The 20,346-nt window shown below is 57.9% G+C and overlaps 3 protein-coding genes across 3 annotated transcripts; all 3 read right to left on the reverse strand.

Moving 5' to 3' along the window:
- Positions 1 to 5,069: 5,069 nt before the first annotated feature.
- LMJF_34_2080 (conserved hypothetical protein) lies at positions 5,070 to 10,718 on the reverse strand (the record flags this gene model as incomplete). The annotated part of the gene is made up of 1 exon (XM_001686253.1): positions 5,070 to 10,718. The coding sequence occupies one exon, from the start codon at positions 10,716 to 10,718 to the stop codon at positions 5,070 to 5,072; it is 5,649 nt and encodes a 1,882-aa protein (XP_001686305.1).
- Positions 10,719 to 12,375: 1,657 nt separating this feature from the next.
- LMJF_34_2090 (putative protein kinase) lies at positions 12,376 to 13,533 on the reverse strand (the record flags this gene model as incomplete). Its single annotated transcript, XM_001686254.1, has 1 exon — positions 12,376 to 13,533. One exon carries the CDS (start codon positions 13,531 to 13,533, stop codon positions 12,376 to 12,378), a length of 1,158 nt encoding a protein of 385 aa, XP_001686306.1.
- A 2,541-nt stretch (positions 13,534 to 16,074) lies between these two features.
- LMJF_34_2100 (conserved hypothetical protein) lies at positions 16,075 to 18,585 on the reverse strand (the record flags this gene model as incomplete). Its single annotated transcript, XM_001686255.2, has 1 exon — positions 16,075 to 18,585. The coding sequence occupies one exon, from the start codon at positions 18,583 to 18,585 to the stop codon at positions 16,075 to 16,077; it is 2,511 nt and encodes an 836-aa protein (XP_001686307.2).
- Positions 18,586 to 20,346: the final 1,761 nt, after the last annotated feature.

Here is a 20,346-nt window from a genome sequence, read left to right on the forward strand (position 1 = left end):
TGTGTGTGTGTGGGGGGGGGTTGATGTGGTGTTCGAGGGTAGAGATAGAAAGAGATGGGCAGCAGAAAAGCAGGGTAGAGGAGAGAGAGAATAAGTGTGAGGAGGTAGAGAATGGCCAAAAAAAAAAACGATATGGCGTTAGGGATGCGGCGACACCGCGGCACAGAGACGCGAATCACACGACACCTATGAATCGCAACCATCATAGTGGAGCGACGAGGAGGCGGTCACAGTGTCAGCCTGTAGCTCACGCAGATACGAACGGCCTCCACTGATACCGCAACACGCTGGAAAGGGGGTCTAGAGGTGCGAGCGGAAGAGAGCGAGAGACTGCAGCATTCCTTCGTTTATTGACCGGGAGGAGGATAAAGGAGGAAGGCATCCTCACCTCGTTACGCGCTTCTTCCCTTCGTCGTTTGTACGCTAGAACAAGGTAAGTAGCGTGGAAAACATAACAAGCGGCACGACGAGTACATTATCCTGTACATGTATAGGTCGTAAAGACAGCCACAACACTTCACGCCTACAGCGGAGAGTTGCGGATAAAAAAACCTGACGCACATTGGCATGTTCGCATTGCGTTTCGATCGTTTTGTTGCTGCTGGTACAAAGATTCCCACGTGACGACTGCACCCACGGTGCCCACATGCGAAGCAGCATACTGTCGTCGCAGGTCATTGAACAGCGCAAAGACCCCGGTAGTTCAGCCCTCTTTCACAGAGCACGTCGAAGAATATCCTTAATAGACGGCGGCTGCACCAGATACTGCACCGAGGCCGCGCTCGCCGCCAGATCACAAACGACTTTCAGTCCCATGATCCTGCAGCGCTGCACGAATGAGAACAAAACAGGAACGTACAGCGGCGTGGAAAAAAAAGACAAAATAGCGCGCTCTGCGCCAACGCTGCCGACGCGACCGCTATGCCGATCACACAACCGAGAACACCGGGAGCATAGGACAAGCTGAAGGTTTCCGGGGCGTAAAAGCGATGCAGTCGACAGTGCAGCATAGCAAGTTACCAATGCACACCAAATCTCCTTGGAAAACTCCAGCACGTTTGGTTGCCATGCAGTTTGTGAGGGAGAATAGACAGCTGAGAATGATCCAAAATCGACTCAATTAAGATGGTGCTAACGACCCCCTCACCACCAAAAAAAAATCCGAGAGCCAGACTATCAGCTCCGTGACGCCGTGGTCAAGGTGCGTGGCGCTGAGCCCGTACCGTAGGAGACTCCTGACCGCATCGCAGTCCTTACCTGACCGAGAGCGCACAAAAAGTGTGGGGACGCTAAGCGCGTTGCACCTCCGGTAGAGAATGCTGCTTTTTTTTGCGCAGTGGCAGGACGGGCAGCAAGCACCTCCCGCTCATGTTTTTTTTTTCCGGGTAGGTCGTCATGAGAAACATGGCGGATATACTCGTGACGGACGTCGCCACCTCCCCCCCCACACACACACATACACTCCTCGCTCACAGCGCCGTCCTCGTAGTGTTCGGAATTGCGCACGCATCGCTAGAACGCGCTCACAGTTGTCGAGCCAGAGAAACAGGCTAACGGAGGTATGCAGGGCTAAGAGGCGGCTCGTCGTGGTGGCGACAAGACATACATGGTGCCCTCTCTTCTTGTAGAAGGAGTCACCACGAACGTTACGGCCAACGTCGTTGTTTGCTCATGAGTGCAAGGTGCGGGTCGGCGACTTCGTAGACGCCGTGCGGAATCTAAAGTAATGCTTGAACTGAAGGACTGCGTGTACTCAAGCAGGCGCGCACGCGCACCCCAAGAGGGGGTCATACGCTGCACACGGTCATGATACACGCTCTATACGTGAGGCCCTAAACAGCCACCTCCCTCACCGCCGCGCTGCGCAAAAGAAGTGCTTCAGCTGCAGCAGGTCGTTAAAGCGCAGTGCTATGCTTTCGCCCTTGACTGCACATGCGCTCCCCGTCCTGCACCAGTGCCGGCTTGTACCCGTACCGAACACCTTCAACGCCCTGCGTGCGCGCTCCAGTGTAGGGAGGTGTGTTCACCACTTCCGCGCGGTGGCCAGAGGGGAGATGAACGGTAATCTCGGAGCGGAGGAGCCGCAACGTCAAGCATTCCGCCGACAGCACCTCCATCTGAAACGCGGTCGTGCTAAAGCCAATGAGTCGAACCGCGAGCACCTACGTAAGTGCTGCTCGGCGAACACGGCGAGGGTGCACTCAGAGCCTCTTCTCTGTCGGCTGTCGCACCAGCGCGGCGCCACCCAGGGCCTCCTCCCCGACATGCGTCGCGGTAAACATCGCTCTGACTTCTCCCTTAGCCGTGGATGCATGACCCTGTCATCACGAGAAGTGCTCCGGCATTTGGCAGAGAAAGAGAGGAGGGGCTGCTTGGCTTTCTCACACACAGAGTTGGGGGAGGAGGGTGCACTGGACCCTGAGACACCGCGCACTGCGAGGTGTTGCCCTCCACCCCCACCCCCGTCATGATGGGCGTTGAGGAGAGCATCACGAAAACAACATTGCAATGCAAGACGGATTTTTTTACATCGGTGTGCATCACTGAGCTTCAAAGATCTGGAAGCCTTCACCATCGCGGTCGCCGAGTGCCGCCGATTTGCGGCAGAGGGGGGTGGGCACCTCGCAAGACAGCGCACTGCAGTCTGGGACTTTTAAGAGGGCCTCGTCGTTCTGTTCGCTCCGCTGCGGTGACGATGTCATGTATTTGCTTGAGCTGCATCTTATTTTTGTCCACTTGATAGCCGGCGCGACCGTCCTGTCGGCAGCGACGACACAGAAATAGAAGTCGTTCCCGCGGAGTATCGGCGGCGGTCGACTCAGCAGTGAACTCCGGCGGGGTCTGCACAGATGCGTCGGCTCGTTTCTTTTCATGGGGTAAAGTTGCAGAAGCCGCCGTAGTTGCTTCTGTCGATGCGTTCAGGCTCGGCCCATTTAGCAGCACATCAGCCGCGAAATCTGGAAATCGCCCAAAAAGACTACGTAGCGTACGGCGCGTGGACGGTGACAGCGCTGGCGACGCGCCGTTCGTGGAAGCCAGTGGTGTTGCTACAGATGCGGACCTGCCTAGAGTTGTCACTTTTGTCACATCAGAGAACCTTTGTGAAACTGTCGACGTCTGACGGATGCAGGACGCTTGCAAGACCTTCCACATGTCGTGCGCGACGCTGTGCAAATCCGCTGCCAGATTCCCGAGACGCCGAGTGAGCCTTTGTACTTGGCGCTCCCGCCTCATCTTATTGAGTACGTGGTGTGTGTAGTGAATGGGGTGTACGGTCCACAGTTGCGTGCCAGTGCTCACGCGCGTGTGGGGGGCAGGAGTGGTGACGGCAAGATCAGTTTCGAGGTTGTTCCTCGGCACTGGTAGTGCCGAGTCATGCGCTGTGGTGCGTCTCAGCTGCTCGAGAGCGTCGAGGCACGAAAGCACCTCCTCTTTGCACCCACCACCGGCATTTGCCACCTCGCGCAACCGCAGCTTCCAGGACTCGAGCGCGTCCATCTCGAAGACAACCACAGCCATTGCGCTAGGAGTACGGTGGCAACGTTCTTGTCTCACTACGCACGCCACGCGGCCAATGTTCGATGGGCGACAAGGAACAACGACAAAGCATAGAGAAGATAACCGGAATGAAACACCGATATATTGGTGTGCTGCCCGATGTCCTGCCAGGCGGTACTGCCCACGAGTGTTCAGAGACTTACGTGGCCCTTGAGCGCGTGAGAGAAAAATCACGAGTGGAAGTAGTGGCGGGATAGGGGAGGTGGGGCGGAGGGATAGGGGCATCATCCCAGGCCATGCTCGTACAAAAGGCAGTGGCGGTATACAGCAAGGCAGCATGCACGCGAAACAAGCGAGTGCCGTTGTGACAGCGTTATAGGAAACGACCGCGTGCAGGTGCAGGTAACCATCGGCGCGCCGCCACTCGTTCTGCTCGAGAACGAGACAGGCCGCAAATGTGTGACGACGCCTATGCTGCCCGCACCACATCAAGAGTCTTGCACTGAGGCACAACAACACGGATCGATGCTGGCGCAACACTGCTGTCGTCTGATAGGTGACGACACGCAGCATTGATTCCGGTACTAGGTTTTCTCTCCGTTTCTTCGTTTCCTTACATACCGATTCCAGACCGGGCACCAGAGAAAAATTTCAGCGACATCGGAGAACGCAGAGCGAAAACGACCACTTCCGAATGGCCGAACGAAAATGAGCTGCCCTTGCGAGGCGCGGAGAAACGCTCGCACGTCCAGCGAAGACATACGGGGCAAAGCCTGCTTTCGTCGCAACATGCCCATTAGTCTTCAAGTTCACACATCCGCGTACACGTCCACCTCTGTGGCGCCACGGCCACGTCCCGGTGGTCCAGGACAACCGCTCTGCCGCTGAAGCGGGCCGTGCGGGTAAACAGGGATCTTCTTGTCCTTTTCGCCGGACCCTCTTCCAGCGTGCGGAAGATAGGAAAACAAAAGTAGGGGGTGCATTGCAACTCGTGCAAGGCACTGTAAGCTACATCGAAGCATTTCTTGATGTGGTAAACGACGGTTTCGAAGCACCACCAAAAACAACGCAAACAAAGAAAAGGGATCGGCCGTGTTTCCCGTACAACCACATTCGCGTAGGCTGCACGCCTGCCGTCATCTGCCGTGGAAGCGTTCGCTTAACAGAACCACAACAATGACAAGACGGCGCGTTGGGATAGCAAGAGGCAGGAGAAATACGATGTCTGAGACTCTGCACGACCATGTCGATGATCAGGCCAGCGCCTTGGCGTGGCGGACCCTCTACCTCTCCTGGTTTGCTTGATGTGCGGTCGGCCAGATGTAGCACGACAAAGACGAGCAGTGCATCCGATGAACACACACCGAAAAAAAAAGCAACAAACGACTAAACGACGGTGCTGCCCACCCACCGCCCTTTGCAGAATTCGCCACATGAAACAGACAACCTCTGCACCTGCACCTTTCACACGGAGGAGGGGGCCGCCCGTGCGATCTGGTATGCGGTACACTGCAAGGGGAGCAAGAGGAAGCGGAGGAGGGGGGGTGTCACAGACTTGTCCTAGGAGGCAGCTAGGTCATACTCAGTGCGGCGCAAATAGCGTAGAGCTTGGAAACATCCATCGGCATGCTACTCGACAGAGGCGCGCCTACGTTGTCCAACGCTGAGGTTGAGCCTGGGAACAAAGGTACCCACGCCGGCGCCAGCGCATGGGGTTCCAAGGAATTTCGTTTCGTATCGACGGGCGTCTCAACAATGACTTTCTTGTGAAGTTTGCTCTGTGAAGTGCTCTGCAGCGATTTTCGAGCAAGGCTGACAGAGTGCACACGCGACGGCGAGCTCTCCGGCGTCGGCGCGTCAACGGATCGATTTGACACGGATAAACTATTCGCCGATGGAGTTGCACCTTCCATGTTGACGCTGACGTCCCCAGCGACTGACATGTCCTCAGGGAACCTGTTCAAATCGGACGGCGTCAACGCGGCCACGCGCGCAGCGAGGTCCTGCAGCTGCATGGACAACTTCTCGCTGTACTCTTGCTGCAGGCACGCTGGGATTGCAGTCTCTGGCCCGGCTCTGCTCTTTGAGGCACCCCTTTTTGTCGTGCTCTTCCTACCTCCACCCTTCTTGTTCGCTGCTGCGCCGCCGACTCCAGGCACGCTCGTCAACAATGGCGGCGCAAAGCCGAGTGCACGCACGAGGCTCAACAGCCCATAGTCGGGCACCTGCTCTTCCTCGTCTGCACTGTCATTGCCTTTCCCGGCTGCCTGCACGCTGAAGAGAGACTTGTGCGGCTGCGATAAGTTGCGCTTCTTTCTGCCTTTGCCCGACGCGCCCGTGCCCTTGGCGGGAACGGCAGCTGCAGCCCTTTCCATGTGCTTCTGGATTTCGGCAAGAACCTTCGTTGTTGTCCACACGCCTGCGACATCGGGGTACAAGGCGTCAACGTCGACGGCTCCCGGCGAGAGAGACATGCTTGCACCAACCCTTGCCCGGCTGCTGAGTATCGATGCCGGTCGCAGAAGCTCCGTTTGCAATGCTGAGAGAGTGCGACGCAGCGGGTTAGCGTCGCCGTTGTGGCCCTTTTGCAGCCGCATCAGTGCTCGGGCGTACTGTTGCCGCGTGGTTTGGTCGAAGATGTCCCACTCGGTAAACTCCTCCACCACGGTGGCGTCCTTGTTCACTGCCACCGCGGACACCGCCCACACGGCATCACCTTGGACGGCGTCGGAGCAGCACACAGGGACCGCGCGCTTGACGATACGGTGGACAAGCGCCTCGGCGGTGCCAGCGCTCACCTCGCCCCACACAATGTAGCTCATGCGGAGAGCGAAGGCGATATTCAACAGCGAGCAGCTGTCCGCCTCCTCGCGCAGGTTCCATTTTCCCTCGTCTATCACGTCGCCGGGGCCCTGCTCCACGCTGCCGTCCCCGTCAGCCGTGAAGCAGCCTCTCCCGTGACGCGGTGGCACGTTCAGCAGCAATGGCGCGTCGGTGAATTGCTCAAACCTCACCTCATCCTCAAGGCGAAGCAGCTCATCGTACTGCACCAAGTGGTTCAGCACGGCTAGCGCGTGCTGCGATGTGCCGCTGATGGTCGAAAAGGCAGCCGTCAGGCCCTTCTTGAGGCACGCTATCGGGATCAGGCCGTCACAATCTTCAGCGCCTTCGGCGGCATACAACTCATGGCGCGCGGCACAGCTGCACAGCACACTATGCATGAGAAAGGACTGCTGCTGTTCAAAAACGTCGAGCACAATGGTGAGGTAGGCATCATAGAAGTGGCTGTTCGACTTTGTTACTGGGTCCACACTGAAGAGGGCAGAAGTGCGGATTAGATGGGAGGGCTGATCCAGCGACAGCGCGAAGCGCAGCCGTTGCAGGTGAAGCCCGGTGAGAGGCAGATGCCCAACAATCGCGTACGGGTCGAGTCCGGAGGAGGCGTCGCAGCCCCGGTCGCTGCTGCGACCGAATAAGGAGCCGAGAAGGGAGAAACGGGGGGTGCCGCAGCACGAGACGGCGTACGTCGCAAGGCAGTGGCGCTGCACCAACGCTAGAACATCCTCTGCGGTCAGAAGGCCTCGCGTCGCGCTCAGATATTTGGCTCTCTCGTGCCGACGATTGCGCTCTGATCGGCGCCTGCGCAGGTGATCGAGCTCTTTTCCTGGCCTCATCGGCTTCCCCTTGGTTTGCACAGCATCTTCGCCCTTCCGCTTCCGGTACTGGTGGCGGAACGTATCCAGCAGCGCCGTGTGCGGACCAAGGATGTTTAGCACCCGCTCTTCCAGTGCCGTCCACTCCGGCGGCGCCTCGCCAAACGAGAAGGCGGCGAGACGAGCCCTTGTGGGGTTCTCCGCATTTTCACCCAACTCCGCGTCGCCGTCGACACACTCCACGCCCTGTTCACCTTGCATAAGCCCCCGCCGCTCGCGCAGGTAGGCGCGGATGTTGTGCAGAAGCTGCAGCTCGCAGGTACGCCGCGACACTGGCCGCACGGGAGACTGCGTCTCTGCCGTGGAGGAGTCCTCCCTCCTCCCTTCCTGTCGCTGCCCCGTCGTCGCGGACGAGGCTGTGGAGGGGTGCACCTGTGTCTGCGCACTTGCGCGAAAAGGCAAGATGCTGCCGTAGCCATCACCGTCGCTGTCCGTCTCAATATCCTCTTCCTCGCCGTCCAGCAAAGCATCGTCAATCACGTCAACGGCACGGGTGAGCGCCATCAGTGGGTCCTCCACCTCCTTGGGCATGGTGGGTGAGCTCGGCGGCTGCCCGGCGGCGGTGCGAGTCGCACCGATGTGCATGCCAGCCGAAAGGCACTGCAGCCGCCACTCCAGCAGCGCCACGCTCTCAAGCTGAAAGGCCTCAAGACCTGCAAAGAAGTTCACCGCCACCATCTCCGGAATCATCTGATGCGCGACGAGGTAAAAGAGGCGGAAGTCCGGGTCCAAGTCTTTGTACTCCAGCGTGTAGTAGTAGAGCGCCGCCAGCATCTCGCGCGCTTCCTCGGCAAGAATGCTCACCTCCTCTGGGGTCGGCGCATCACTCGTCGGCGAGGTGGCCTCCTGCTTGGTCGCTGCAGATCTGCCCGGCTGTAGCACCACAGCGAAGAAGATGCGACCACTGTCCCACATCGAGTCTAGTGCTGCCTTTGAGTCGGGATAGGAGATGCTGGTCGCGGACCTGCCGCCAAGTTTCGTGTCGGATGCCCCGCGGGTGAGCACGCCACGCACATTCACAAGGGTTGCCTTGCTAGGTGGTACCCCAGACTTCGTGGGCGCCGCGATCCCCGAACTCGCTTGCTGCACGGCGAAGCGCGTCGAGAAGTCGACGAGGGCCGCCAGGAATGTCTGATTCACGGCGACGTCGTCTTCGTCATCGTCGCTCTCATCGGAGCGGGCACTGCTCTCGGACACGGGAGGCAGACATTCACCGGTTGGTGAGATCCTCTTCTCGGTCTTTCCATTTTGCAGGGTTCCCTCAAGTTCCCGCTTGCGTGCCCGCTTCTCGTTGACAGCGCTCACACGCGCGTTCATCTGCTGCGAAAAGGATGACAGCCGCTCCTTCCAGAAGCAGCGAAGCACAAAGCGAATGGTAGCCTCGTCGTAGTGGCGCTTGTTTGAAGTCGTAGAGAGGAGAGTGTGCACACGCTCCTCCTCAGCCCCGGCCGCCTGCTCTGGCGCCGTGGAGTCTGCCACATTCGCTGAGGAAGCTGCGGCTTCCACAGGCGTTGGCCGCATCAGGATCGCCCCGGCGCGCGAGCGAAGAGGCAGTAGCACGGAGGCAAGAGTTAGGAGCGGCACACACTTGCGGTGCAGCTCCGCACTCTCCGGGTCGTCGTCCTGGCCTCGGAGGTAGTCGATGCTGTAGCGCTCGTGCCATCGGATGACACGGCACGCCACCGACCCGTGCAGGGTGGTGCGCACCTGCTTCGGTCGACCGCGGCGACTCAGATCCGCTGTCGTTTCGGCGACCATGGTGCGGAAGACGAGGCGGAAGTCGTACTCCTGTGCAACAAGACGCCCGCCCTGCGGTGACCGGCTAAAGATCAAACCGTACAACGGCTCCATGGCCGCCAGAGTGGCGGCCGCCGCCTCTGGGGAAACCTCTCGACCTTTCTCTGCCTGCCCCGCCATGAGGAGCAGTCGCTGTTGCACCTCCATCGGATTCTCAAGTGCCACGTACTCTCCCTGGTGCCGCGCAAGACGCACAAACAGGTACACGGACCACAACGGCCTTGTAGTGAGCATGTAGTCCACATACGAGTAACGCCCGTCTAGCGTGCTAAGCTCTTCGTAGCCCCAGCGCAGCTTCTCGTACTTCTCCTCCAGCGACCGCTGTCGCCGCTCGCACAGGGACACATATACGTCACGACGTGCGATTCGCCGCTCTAGTCGCTCTAGGTAATGAAACACATCGGTGAGGTGGTTGTGCGCGGCGACAGCCTCCTTTTCTGTGTTCTCGAAGGCGCGACGGGTCTCCTGCAGGGCTCGCTCCGTCTCGCGCCACAGCTGGCCCAGCCGCACGATCTCCTGCTTCGCGTCGCTAAGCTGGCTATACACGATCTGCTTTGCACGCTGGTTCTGTTGCTTACTCTTTTTCGTCGCCGCTGTCACAGCGTCGTTGGCCCGGTCTTTCCAGCCATCAAGTTCTCGCCGCATCACCTCCACTTGACCTTTCATGGCGTGGTGCTGCGCTGCCCACCGAGCCCTCGCCTCCTCCGATGCTTTCATCTTCTCGGCGAATTGACGGTTTTCCACCTCCAGCTCGTGCAGCCGCACACACTTGGAGTTGAACGCGGCTTCCAGCTGCTGCAGCTGCGTGCGCAGGTACGTCACCTCGTATCCCTGCTGATCCACCAACAACACCGTGCCGTCTGCGCGGCAGACGGCACTGGGAGGCGCTGCGGACAGGCTATTTGGTGTGCCCTCGTGGAGTCCAAGGGCAGGACTCTGGTCCTGTGGGTTGAACCTACCGTGCGCCTCAAACGTGGCGCCGGGCGACAGGGACGGCGATGCTTGACGCGTCTTGTCCGAGTGCGTTCCGCCGCCGTCCATGTCCATGTCCTCAGAAAAGACGCTGCTCTTCACGGCTTCATCATTCCTCACCGACTCCAGCCCAATGGTGCGGATACCGCGCGGATTCGCTGAGGCACAGGAGGGTGGCAGGGTGTCATTCCACTGAATGCACTCATCCTGCGAGAGCTGCGGAGCCGCAGGAAACGATGAGGTGGATGGAAAGCGGCCACAAAAAGTCTTTCTTTCGTCCGAGTAGCGAGAGCCACCGGCCTGATCCGCCCGTGGCCAGTCAGCTCGCGAGTCCTGTAGCAGTGCGCTAAAGCCGACGGAGAAGGCAGGCAGAAAAGAGACGCTGCCGTAGCCAAACAAGTCGCCAGCGGAAACACTGTCGGGTACAGCGCCGTTGCTTGCTGTCGATTGAGCAGGGATCGTATTCAACGGTGGCACCCCGGTGAGAGCGCGAGCAGCTTGGCGCACACCGGTACTTTCCAGTGAGTCGACGAGAAGCGGTCGTTCTCCGTTGGCGAGCGACACCTCCGAAGCTTTGAGGCGCACGACGTGCATCACCTCGCGGTCGAGGAGACCGCGCACGTCATCGCCATAGACTTCGGGGTGGCTGCACACGTACTGGAGGCAGCGTCGCAGCGCAGCTAGCGGGTCCATGACGACATGAGGAGCCCGTGCACCCTCTTCCGGCGACAGGGGCATGAACGCTGCGTGCGCCCGTATGGGCGAGAGCGACGACGAGCTGGCGCATGGCCGCAAGCTCTTCAAAGAGGCACCTTGAGGCGGCGGCGGCGAAGTTGTCAAGGTGTCGCCGGCTCCGCTGAGGGGGGGAAGGGTCGGCACATTCTTGGCGGAGGAGCTTGTTCGCGCTGTGGCGGCAGCCTGGGCACTCGGCCGCAGTTTCTTTTGAAAAGGCCCGCTAGTGTACATTGACCACCAAAAACCATATATGTGCTGACCGTGTAAAGTTGCCTTCTTGCTAGTTCGCCGCAGTGCCTCGCCCCTTGTGCATGTGGGGGTGTTGTAGTGCTAGGGGCAGTGGAGACTCAAGCTGGAGACGAGGAACGAGGCCAAAGAGGACAACGAGGAGCGTAAAACGAAGAGTAAGTAGCGCGTCGACGACGACGAGGCAACAGATCCAAGTTGCGGAAGAGGCACCAACGGATAAGCGCACAAAGGTGCATCTGCGCTGCGTACCAACGCTTGGATGAGACAGGAGTCCGGTGGGCCCATGAACAGCGTACATCTCGACGGTCTGAACTGGTGAGCTGCACCCCGTGCTCTTCAACGCCTAAAGCGCCGCAGCAGAGAGTCGGATGAGGAGTGCTATGACCCGCCCAGGCACACACGCACACACACACACATATATATATATATATATATAAACATACTCACCAATAGTGTACAGGAAAAAGGCGCCTGCCTCACTGCACTGCCGCAGCAGACGTTGACGTGTAGATTCACCTGCGTAGCCTTGTGAGCTCCGGACAACGTATGGGATTTTGGGGGGCGGTTGGGTCTGCGGCGGTCGGCCACTGGCCTTGCCTTCCTGCCCCATCCCTATTCACCGCATCGGTGCTTTTGAGCACACATTTCTCACTCTATTCGTGTGCAGACGTGTGCCTCTACGTCCCACACCCGCACGCAGCTGCTGGGGTGGGTGGATGGGGACCAGACAGACGGGCAGGAAAGACGCACCTCGATCGCATGCGCGTTAGATACCAGGTGGACAGAGACGATGATGTGGCGGTTGAGAAACGACAACAGCAAAATAGAAGAAAGCATGTCCTTCAACGTAAACGCCCCCACACAGCCTGACACACACACACACGCACATTGACGCACACCACGGTAACTAGACGAAAGCATCCAGCAACGAAAGAAAGCAAAACAAACAGTAGGCAGATGCCAGCACAGGGCGTCCCACCTGCGGGCATGCGCAGAATAACGGCTACGAGTGACATGATTCGCTGCGGGTACACATCATAAGCCTAAGAGCAACCGCAACTCGCCGTAGTCGCCGACACGTGCTTACTGCGCCTTCGAAAACGCCATCTGATATATATATATATATACAGTGTCAACAGAAGCAGTAGAGAGCGAAGCGCGAAGCGTATATTACGCGCCAACACCTACGACGATCTGGTGTTGCAGGGGTTCCCCGTGAACATTTCGTTCTCTCTTTTTCGAGGCGAAGATTCCAAAAAAAAAAAAGATGGCGTTGATGTGCATTTCTCTCGCTCTATCTGTGTCCTTGCAGTCAGCCTCGGAGTTTTGCTCTACAGGTGATGAGCAGACAAGGATACAGCAAAGAGAGAACGAGGTATGCGGGAAAGTGCATCGAGACGGTCTCGAGCACTCACATGCCGAGGGGGTTGTCGGCTTTGCACGTTTCGGAGGTATCGCGTGGGAGAGAAAGAGTGGAAGTCTCCCTGGATGCACCCTGCAAGGCGTCGTCCTCGCAGTATTGCCGGTTTCGATCGCCCAGCGAGGCGAGCAGAGCCACCATCTCGGCCTTGCCGTGCTCTTCGCAGTACTTAATCCATGGAGACTCCAGCAGCTCAAAGGCGCTGCTCCGGTCATCTGGGTCTTGCCGAAGACACGAATCGATGAAGTCCTGCGCCTCCTGACTACACCCTGTCTCCTCCATGAGTGGGTACTTTTCCACGCTGTTGATCTCGCGCAGCAGCGCCATGAAACCCTTACCCACTGAAGAAAACGGGTAGTGGCCGAGCAACATCTGTGCCACCACCACACCAACGCTCCAGATGTCGCTCGGCGTGCTGTAGCGTCGCCCTTGAATGCGCTCCGGGCTCATATACGTCGCTGTACCTACAAATGAATTGACGCCGATCGTCTCGGCACTTGTTGCGATGCCGAAGTCAGCCAACTTGACGCAGCCGGTGGTGGAGAGAAGCACGTTTGCTGGCTTGATGTCGCGATGGATCTGGCGCAGGGACTTGTGCTGATTGGGCTCCGTCACGATGTTCGATTTCGTGTGTAGTACGGCGAGGGCGTGCAGCATCTGCGACGCGATGTAGCCGCACACCGTCGGTGGAATCTTCACCTTCTCCGCGATGAGCTCGTCTATGTTCCCCCAGTCCATGTACTCCATTACTAGTCGAAGTGCCCTGTTACGGTAGAAGGCGTTGTACAAGTTCACCGTGTACTCGTTCGACTGCGCGGAGAAGATGTTGCGCAGTTCTGCGGCGACGGTCTGACGAGTGCGAGTGTCGAGCGTGACGGGAATCGTGATCTTCTTCACTGCAAAGACAGACTTGTCCGCCGTCACATACATGGAGACGTTACCCTGCGTGCCCTGGCCAAGTTGGCGAACGCGCTTCAGATTTTCGAAGTTGAGATCTGGTCGACGCACCTGCAGATCCCCTTCCCCGGTAAACTCAACACCACTGGGGCCTACGCGGATGTTTCCCACAGTTAGCTCATCGCTCTTCTCCGCCAGCTCCGGAGGCAGCGTGAACTTCTTTGCTGGCAGGGGCTTCAGTTTTGGCGGCATAGCGGACAGCGAGCGACAGCAGAGAACACCAAACCAAAAGAAGCAAAAAAAAAAAGAAAAACAGGAGGACCCCACAGAGGCTAACGTGCAGTCTGCGGTAGGAATTCCCTAGAGGGTGAGCGACACCGGTGATCCCGAACAGAAAACAAACACACACACAGAGAGGGAGAGAGTGAGTGAGTGACGGGCACACAAAAAAAAATCACGCTGAGAGAGAAAGAGAACGAGTAGAAGCCGAAGGAGCAGACAAATGCAGCGAAGGAAGGAACAGCAGGACAATGAAGGAGAGATACAGCTTCACGCAAGCCCGAGGCAACGAGCCGGTCAAAGATACAGAGAAACACCCCCGGCAGAAGACACTGTGAGAAAGTTTTGTTTTCCTTTTTTTCCTTTCGCGGTTCAGCTAGTGATGACACAAAATGCCGGCGCACACTGTACGAGAGGAGATGTGGGCAATGCGCCGAATTCACTCTCTTGCGGGTCCGTCCACTTGCGAGGAAAACAACAAGAGGCCTTTGTAAGAGGCGAGGGGGCGGAGGAGGAGAGGTTGGTGGTGGGTAGGTAGGGAATACGTTAAGCCTTGAGTAGAAATCTTTGTGTTTAGCTGCTGGAATTGTTGGTGTTTCTGTCTTCTGTGCTTGGTGTTTTTCTGTTCGAGTGGTACATATATATATATATATAGATGCGTGTGTTTCTCCTTTCCTTGAAATGACCGCTTTGGGTGTGTGTATGTGTGTGTGTGTGTGTGTGCTTTGCTTGTTTGTTTGCTTTTTGTTCCGTCGCTTGCGTGTATGCACTAGGCGCGCGCGACGGTAGGAAAGGGAGGGAGGAAGCGGGAAGATGATCGCATGTCCGAGCTGTGAGGCGAGAATCCTTGTCGGCCTCGTTAGCAACCTGCAACGGATGCAGTCACCAATACGAGCTATATATATGGGAAAGGTATCTAAGAAGCAGCTAAAGTTCAAGGCAGTTAACCAATCGAGTCCTCGTTCGCACCTACGGTCGAGTCCGTGTGCGTGGAACGCTTTCTTTCTGTGTGGTCGCCAGAGACGGTGTATGACTTCTTTCGCTATGGTGAACGAGGCGGTAGCGGGGGTGAGTACAGTTGCCTCCCACGCAACGTCTTTGAAAAGAGACGCTGAATAGAGAAAAAAGCGGGGCAGGAGGGGGGGGAGGGGTGGGTGGGCGATGACAGAAACTCAACATGCACAGGTGCGAGAGCGCAGCTAGGTGAGAAGAGGTGGAGCTACACAGGGTAAAGCTATGGGGACAAATACGCAGTCCTACAACCACTTTCCTAGCAGCGACAGCACCCAGGGAGATGTGCTTGTACGCACATCGTCAGGTCAGCGTATAGGAGCAGGCGCCCATCCCCACGTCGAAGGAAGCGGAACGCAGCGACGACAGCAGCAACGAAAACGCGAGTACCCGGGATCAAGGCCGCAGTGCAAAACACAGCGACAAATAGAGAGAGCGTGTTTGTGGAAAAGCCGAAGAAGAACGCGCGGTGGGCTGGGCAGGTGCAGCGATAACTCGCAGAAAAACATGTCGAGTCCCTCGACATGCCTTTCCCTCCGCTGCTTCGCCTCACCGCAACGCACTCAAGCCCGCAAGCGTGAAAGGAGCTACGCTGTGCTGCATTACCACATGACACGGAGAGTCCGACGTGGCTTGGAGCCAGCTGAGAGAAGCGCAGGCACCGAGAAGATATGGCACCGATGTGTTGCTTATCACCTTTCCTCGCCTTTCGCGAACGTCGTTTCGACATGCCTTTGCTAGCGACTCTCCCTCCGCCTTAACTTTCGCACAAGTAGGCGATAGCGGGTGGGTCGCACATCTTGTGGGCATCCGTCCTCTCCATCGACTGCATCTTCTGCCTCCCCGAGAGAGGATGTCCAGCCTAGCAGGGCTACGGCGAATCCTCTTCGTCCTCCTTCTTTACCATTGCGCCTATTATTCTTGTCTGCATCTGTGGGGCCCAATCCACCGCGGCGCGAGAACAGCACGAAAAGAATTCGGAAGACAAAGAGACGAGGGCAACTCACGCAGACAACTCAACGAGGGAGAACCGCGCCCGAATCGAGCCAACCGAGAGCGCCCTACACCTCCAACTTTCGTTTCGTCCCTCCGCTCATCCTCTCTTCTCACACACACGCACGCATACTTTTTTCCCGTTGTTTCAGCTGTCTTCGGCGTGCTTGCGGGCCATCGCCATGAAGACCGCCCGCACGGGGAAGCTGAGTGAGGCGAAACGGCCCGCAAACAAACAAGAAAGAGCACACGGACACTCCGCCGCAGCAGACAAACCTCGGCGACAGCCAGAGACGACCAACACCACAACAAATACATGGAGTCGTCGAGAGAGACAAAGAGAAGAGGGTGAGGGGGGGGGGGGCGGGGGCAGAGAAGGAGAGACGCACAAGCATGCGCGAACAGACGCATACAGACGGTTTTGTGAAGAAAGGCGCACACGCGCTCGAGCTCCTCCTTGCATAACGCGTGTGAGAAGGGAAAGAGGGGAAAGGGTCGGGAGAGCGGCGATCAATGACGCAGGCGCACCATCACTATCCTCTTACGCGCAACGCTGTCATCTTCCCAGACTTCGAAATACTGCGGCAGCATGCGCACCGCGCGTGCGACGGAGCCGAAGTGGTCCGACAAGGTATTGGCGGCAGGCACGGATAAGTGCATACCGACAAGTGCCTTGATCGAAATGCCGTCTTTACCAATGGGCAGTTGAAGTAGTTCAGCAATGGCCTCCTCCACACTCGTCTGTGGCCGCGACGCCGCCGGTGCTGCGCCTGGCTGGGCCGCCGTCTTTTTTCGAACCATTGTTCTGCCCCTCTCAACGTACACATCGATGCGCTTGCTGGCAGCCAAGTTGAGTGCATGCGGAAGAGCTGCACGCATCACCGGCGGTAGCTTCGCCATCATCTCTATGTAGGGCACAGGGTGGTCCGGCAGAAGGTTGGCGATCTCGTCATAGAGTACCTCGTGCTGCATGAGCGGATTATCAGGATCCAGAAGCAGCAGGTGACGCCGGAAGCTCGGAATCGCACCTTCTCCGAGGACTCGCACGAACTTCCTGCGCTCGGCCTCGCCGAGAAGGGAGGCCGAGCGGTCTGGATTGTCATCGAAGTCCTCTGGCAGAACCACACGATTAGCATAGCGGAATGCACGTTCCATGGGTGGAATAGGTGCCACGGTGCCCGCCGGGTCATGCGCGATGACGTACATAAGATCCCCGCTAAGCTCAAACACTTTGCCGTGGTAGCGCAGAAAACCAACCAGTCCTCGGTAACGCTCACGGAGGTGGCTTCGCTGCTCCGCTGTGAAGCCCGCATACAAACGCTCCACTGCAACCCAACGCCATACCTCATCTACCGCGTTCACCACCCGCCACCGTTTCCGCCGGCAACGACGGAAAAAGCAGTCAGCAGTGGGCGACTGCAGCGAAGGCGGCGAGGCGAGGAAGCTTGCAGCGAGCGAGAGCAGATCTGGATCGGGCGACGTGGTTTCGTCCAAGTCACTGAGACTGCGAGGCGCCACATCTGGGGGAAGGCGCCGAATGTAGATTTCTTCAAGGGGCAAGCCAAATGCGGTTACAGCATCCATCGATGCACCTCTCGGAGGTGCCCGCTGCGATCGCGAGTACTTCTCGTGCGGCGAAGACGGTGAGCCCGGGTCGTGGTTGCCCCTGCCACCTCGGCAGATATCGCCCGCATTGCCTCCGTGGTGATCCACCTCCGCGTCGTCGTCCTCACCTAACGCGATGGCCCCCGCCTCATCAGCGTCTTCACCAAAGGCCATGACATCGCGCTCGGAGTCCAGCTCGGTAGCACCGCCTCCACCATCCTCAACAAGGCCATCCAATCCAATCAGCTCCTCCGTCACCGCTTGCTTGAACGCCCTCTCTCGGCCGTCGAGGGTGAACTTGGCGTTGCCCACCGCAGTCGACTTGGGAGTATGCACAGCGATGCCAGAGTCCTTGATAGCGTCAGCATTGTCGACAGACCACCAACCGGCCATCGTGACTTCCTCCTCACCTGCTTCACGCGCCAGAGAAGCCTCGTCACTGTTTTTGATGTCTGCCATGGCGGATGCAGCGGAGGCCGGCAGGTCTACCACATCTGCTTTCCATTTGCTGCCGGCTCCCCCTGAAAGAAGCACGTGCCCTTCAACAAACAGGTTGTGGTCGCCCTTCTTCAGACTCATCAGCTGAAATACGTGTACGTACTGCGTAATGAGCTGCACTACAGAGCCTTCGCGTGCTTTCGTCACAAACGCGAGGTCGTCAGGAGGGAAGCCGTTGATCCATTGGACGAGGTTCAGCGGTCGGTAGCGCTCCCGCACGAGCGGCTTGCCGTCGCTCGGTGAAAGCATTTTGTTGCTCGTCACATCTTGTGACGAGCACTCTGGCGTCGGCACACGCGGAAGGTTGCGGACGAGAACGGCAAGCATTTCGACACTCCACGGCTTCCGCTGCGAAGTACTATTCGCTCGCCCACGCAGTGAGGGAGCCACCTCGGCGGCAGCCTTTTCCGAGGCCGCATACAGCGGCTCCACGCCGGACGCGCCATCGGCAGTGTCGGGCGCATCAAAGTCCATTAATGCGTGAGATCTGAACTGCGATAAGGCGCGATCTGCCTTTCCGTACCCTGGATGCTGGCGCACAAACCAGAACTCCGAGTTCAGCTGCACGACCGCCGGTCGGTAGCGATTTGGCGTATAGTGAAAGAGCATCGGGTAGTGCTCAAACACCACCTGCGCCAGTGTGGAGGTCGAGCCTGCAACCTTTTCGATCTGCTTCAAGATCTCCGGCGGCACCGTCGTCATAACATGCCGACTCTCCACCGGAAAAGTTGGGACCAGGGGAATGAACACCTCAGCCACCTCAGAGGGGGTAAAGTAGCCTTTCTGGCGATGCACCTGATCGATCTTGCGCATATCGGGTCCGAGGTACGTCACCATGGCTGTTGAGGGCAGCAGCTGATAAATCCTTTGTGACCCATGCGCGAGCGGCTTTCTCGCGTTGATGCACTTGCGAAACATGTGCCCGTCGAGCTTCCACCGCTCCACCTCTTCACGGCGTAGAGGGGGGACGGTGAGATCAATGGAGAAGCTGCGCGCGACGCCGTGAATCACTGCCCGTGACGCTGGCGCCGCTGCGTCGTTCTTTCCTTTCCCGTCCGTGCTGGTGGAATTCGGGCGTGTGATGGAAAATGCACCATGAGCGCCACCAGACTCTCGATCTGAAGTTAGCGGCGTGTGTAGCCGGGAAAGACGGGCATTTTCTTCCTCAGAGAAGTAGTAAGAAGAGCCGCCGCTCCAGTTCACAACCATGTGATCGGGAATGACAGTCTCCGTGGCCCCGCTCTCCGCACTCGCTGCCGTCTCTGCCGGTTCTCGCTGTGAAGCATTCGCCGGCTGACGAGCAGTGCCATAACTAGTGCTGCATGCACCACTCCCGCCGTTCGACTGCCACCGAAGCGAAACAAAGACAGCCGCGATACGGGCACGAGGCTGAGCTGTCCTCTGTCGATGGTGCTTGGAGAGAACAGAAACGTCCAGACACCGACGCATTTCGTGCGTGCACAAAGGGTGAATGATATCGCGCACCAGAAAATGCTGTCGGCCTTGTGCCTTTTCCTGTGAGTCTCGGCAGTGAGGCGAACAGAACACACGACAGCGTGACAGAAGGAGGAGGCAAGTGAGTGGAGGGGACCATGCAAACGGGCGCTGAAGGAGCGTCGAAGCTTGAGCGCTAGTGACACAGATGCCAGTTTGATCGCTACGACACCAAAGATACTGTTCCTCTTGCTGTTTGATCACCCCGCCGTTTCTTATCACCACCGCGGATGGACCGCCAAATCAAACGCGACGAGTTCGCTTCGGGCGCAGTGAGAGTTGAGAGTAGCGGAGAACGAGGGAAGCTCGGCCTCATCTGGACTGTGAAACACAAAAGCCCAGTACAGAAGCCTGAGTACTGTTTCCGCGACTCGCAGCGGCGGGCGCTGTTACTTTACTTCCCCTTTCCACGACAGCATTTGCGGCGGCTGCTTCACGGCAAGACCACATGCAAGCGACATGGGCGCGGCAAAAGAGCGGATACACTCAAACAATTACCTGTATTCGTTACGAGCAACCTGACGGCCGCAGCGACTGTGAAAACACGGGTTCCAACTCCCCACCACCACCACCACCACCACCAAAACCCGCCACTCGCCCAAACGTTCGAATAAGAGCCTGCGATACACCGACACCAGTGAAACAGACAACCGCATGAGCGAAAAAGCAAACAAAATTCGGTGTGAGGGACAAGCGAAAGCAAACACTAGAGGAAGGGGGAGGGGAGGGAGGGGGAAGAAGCAGAGTTGCTATGCACCACTCCCCAAGAGGCAAAACAACAACAAAAAAAGCCGGAAAACGCGCACAGCAGTCAGCCAAAAATGCTTCGCGCTACCACAAACGATATTCGCCGTGTGTGCATGTGCGTGTGTGCGTGCCAGAAGAGCACGGCACCGTTTTTCTTTTCCGGTCGAAAACGTACCGTCCACTCCGATCCTTTCCCTTCGTCAACCGGCCACCAAAAACACACACACACCAAAGCAAAGGCCGCCTATACGGCACGTAAGCACACACACACACACAAAAACGAGATTCGCAGTCGGCACACGGGATTATGAAAATACCTCAAGAGCATCACAACACTCTCCTACTCCACTTTCACTGATAGCACACGACCACCACGAACTCGTACCCCGATACATACGTACACACACACACAACCACCCCTCACCCACCCCCTGTCGC

Source organism: Leishmania major, chromosome 34 (assembly GCF_000002725.2).
Source record: "Leishmania major strain Friedlin complete genome, chromosome 34".
In the NCBI taxonomy this organism is placed as follows: Eukaryota; Euglenozoa; class Kinetoplastea; order Trypanosomatida; family Trypanosomatidae; genus Leishmania; species Leishmania major.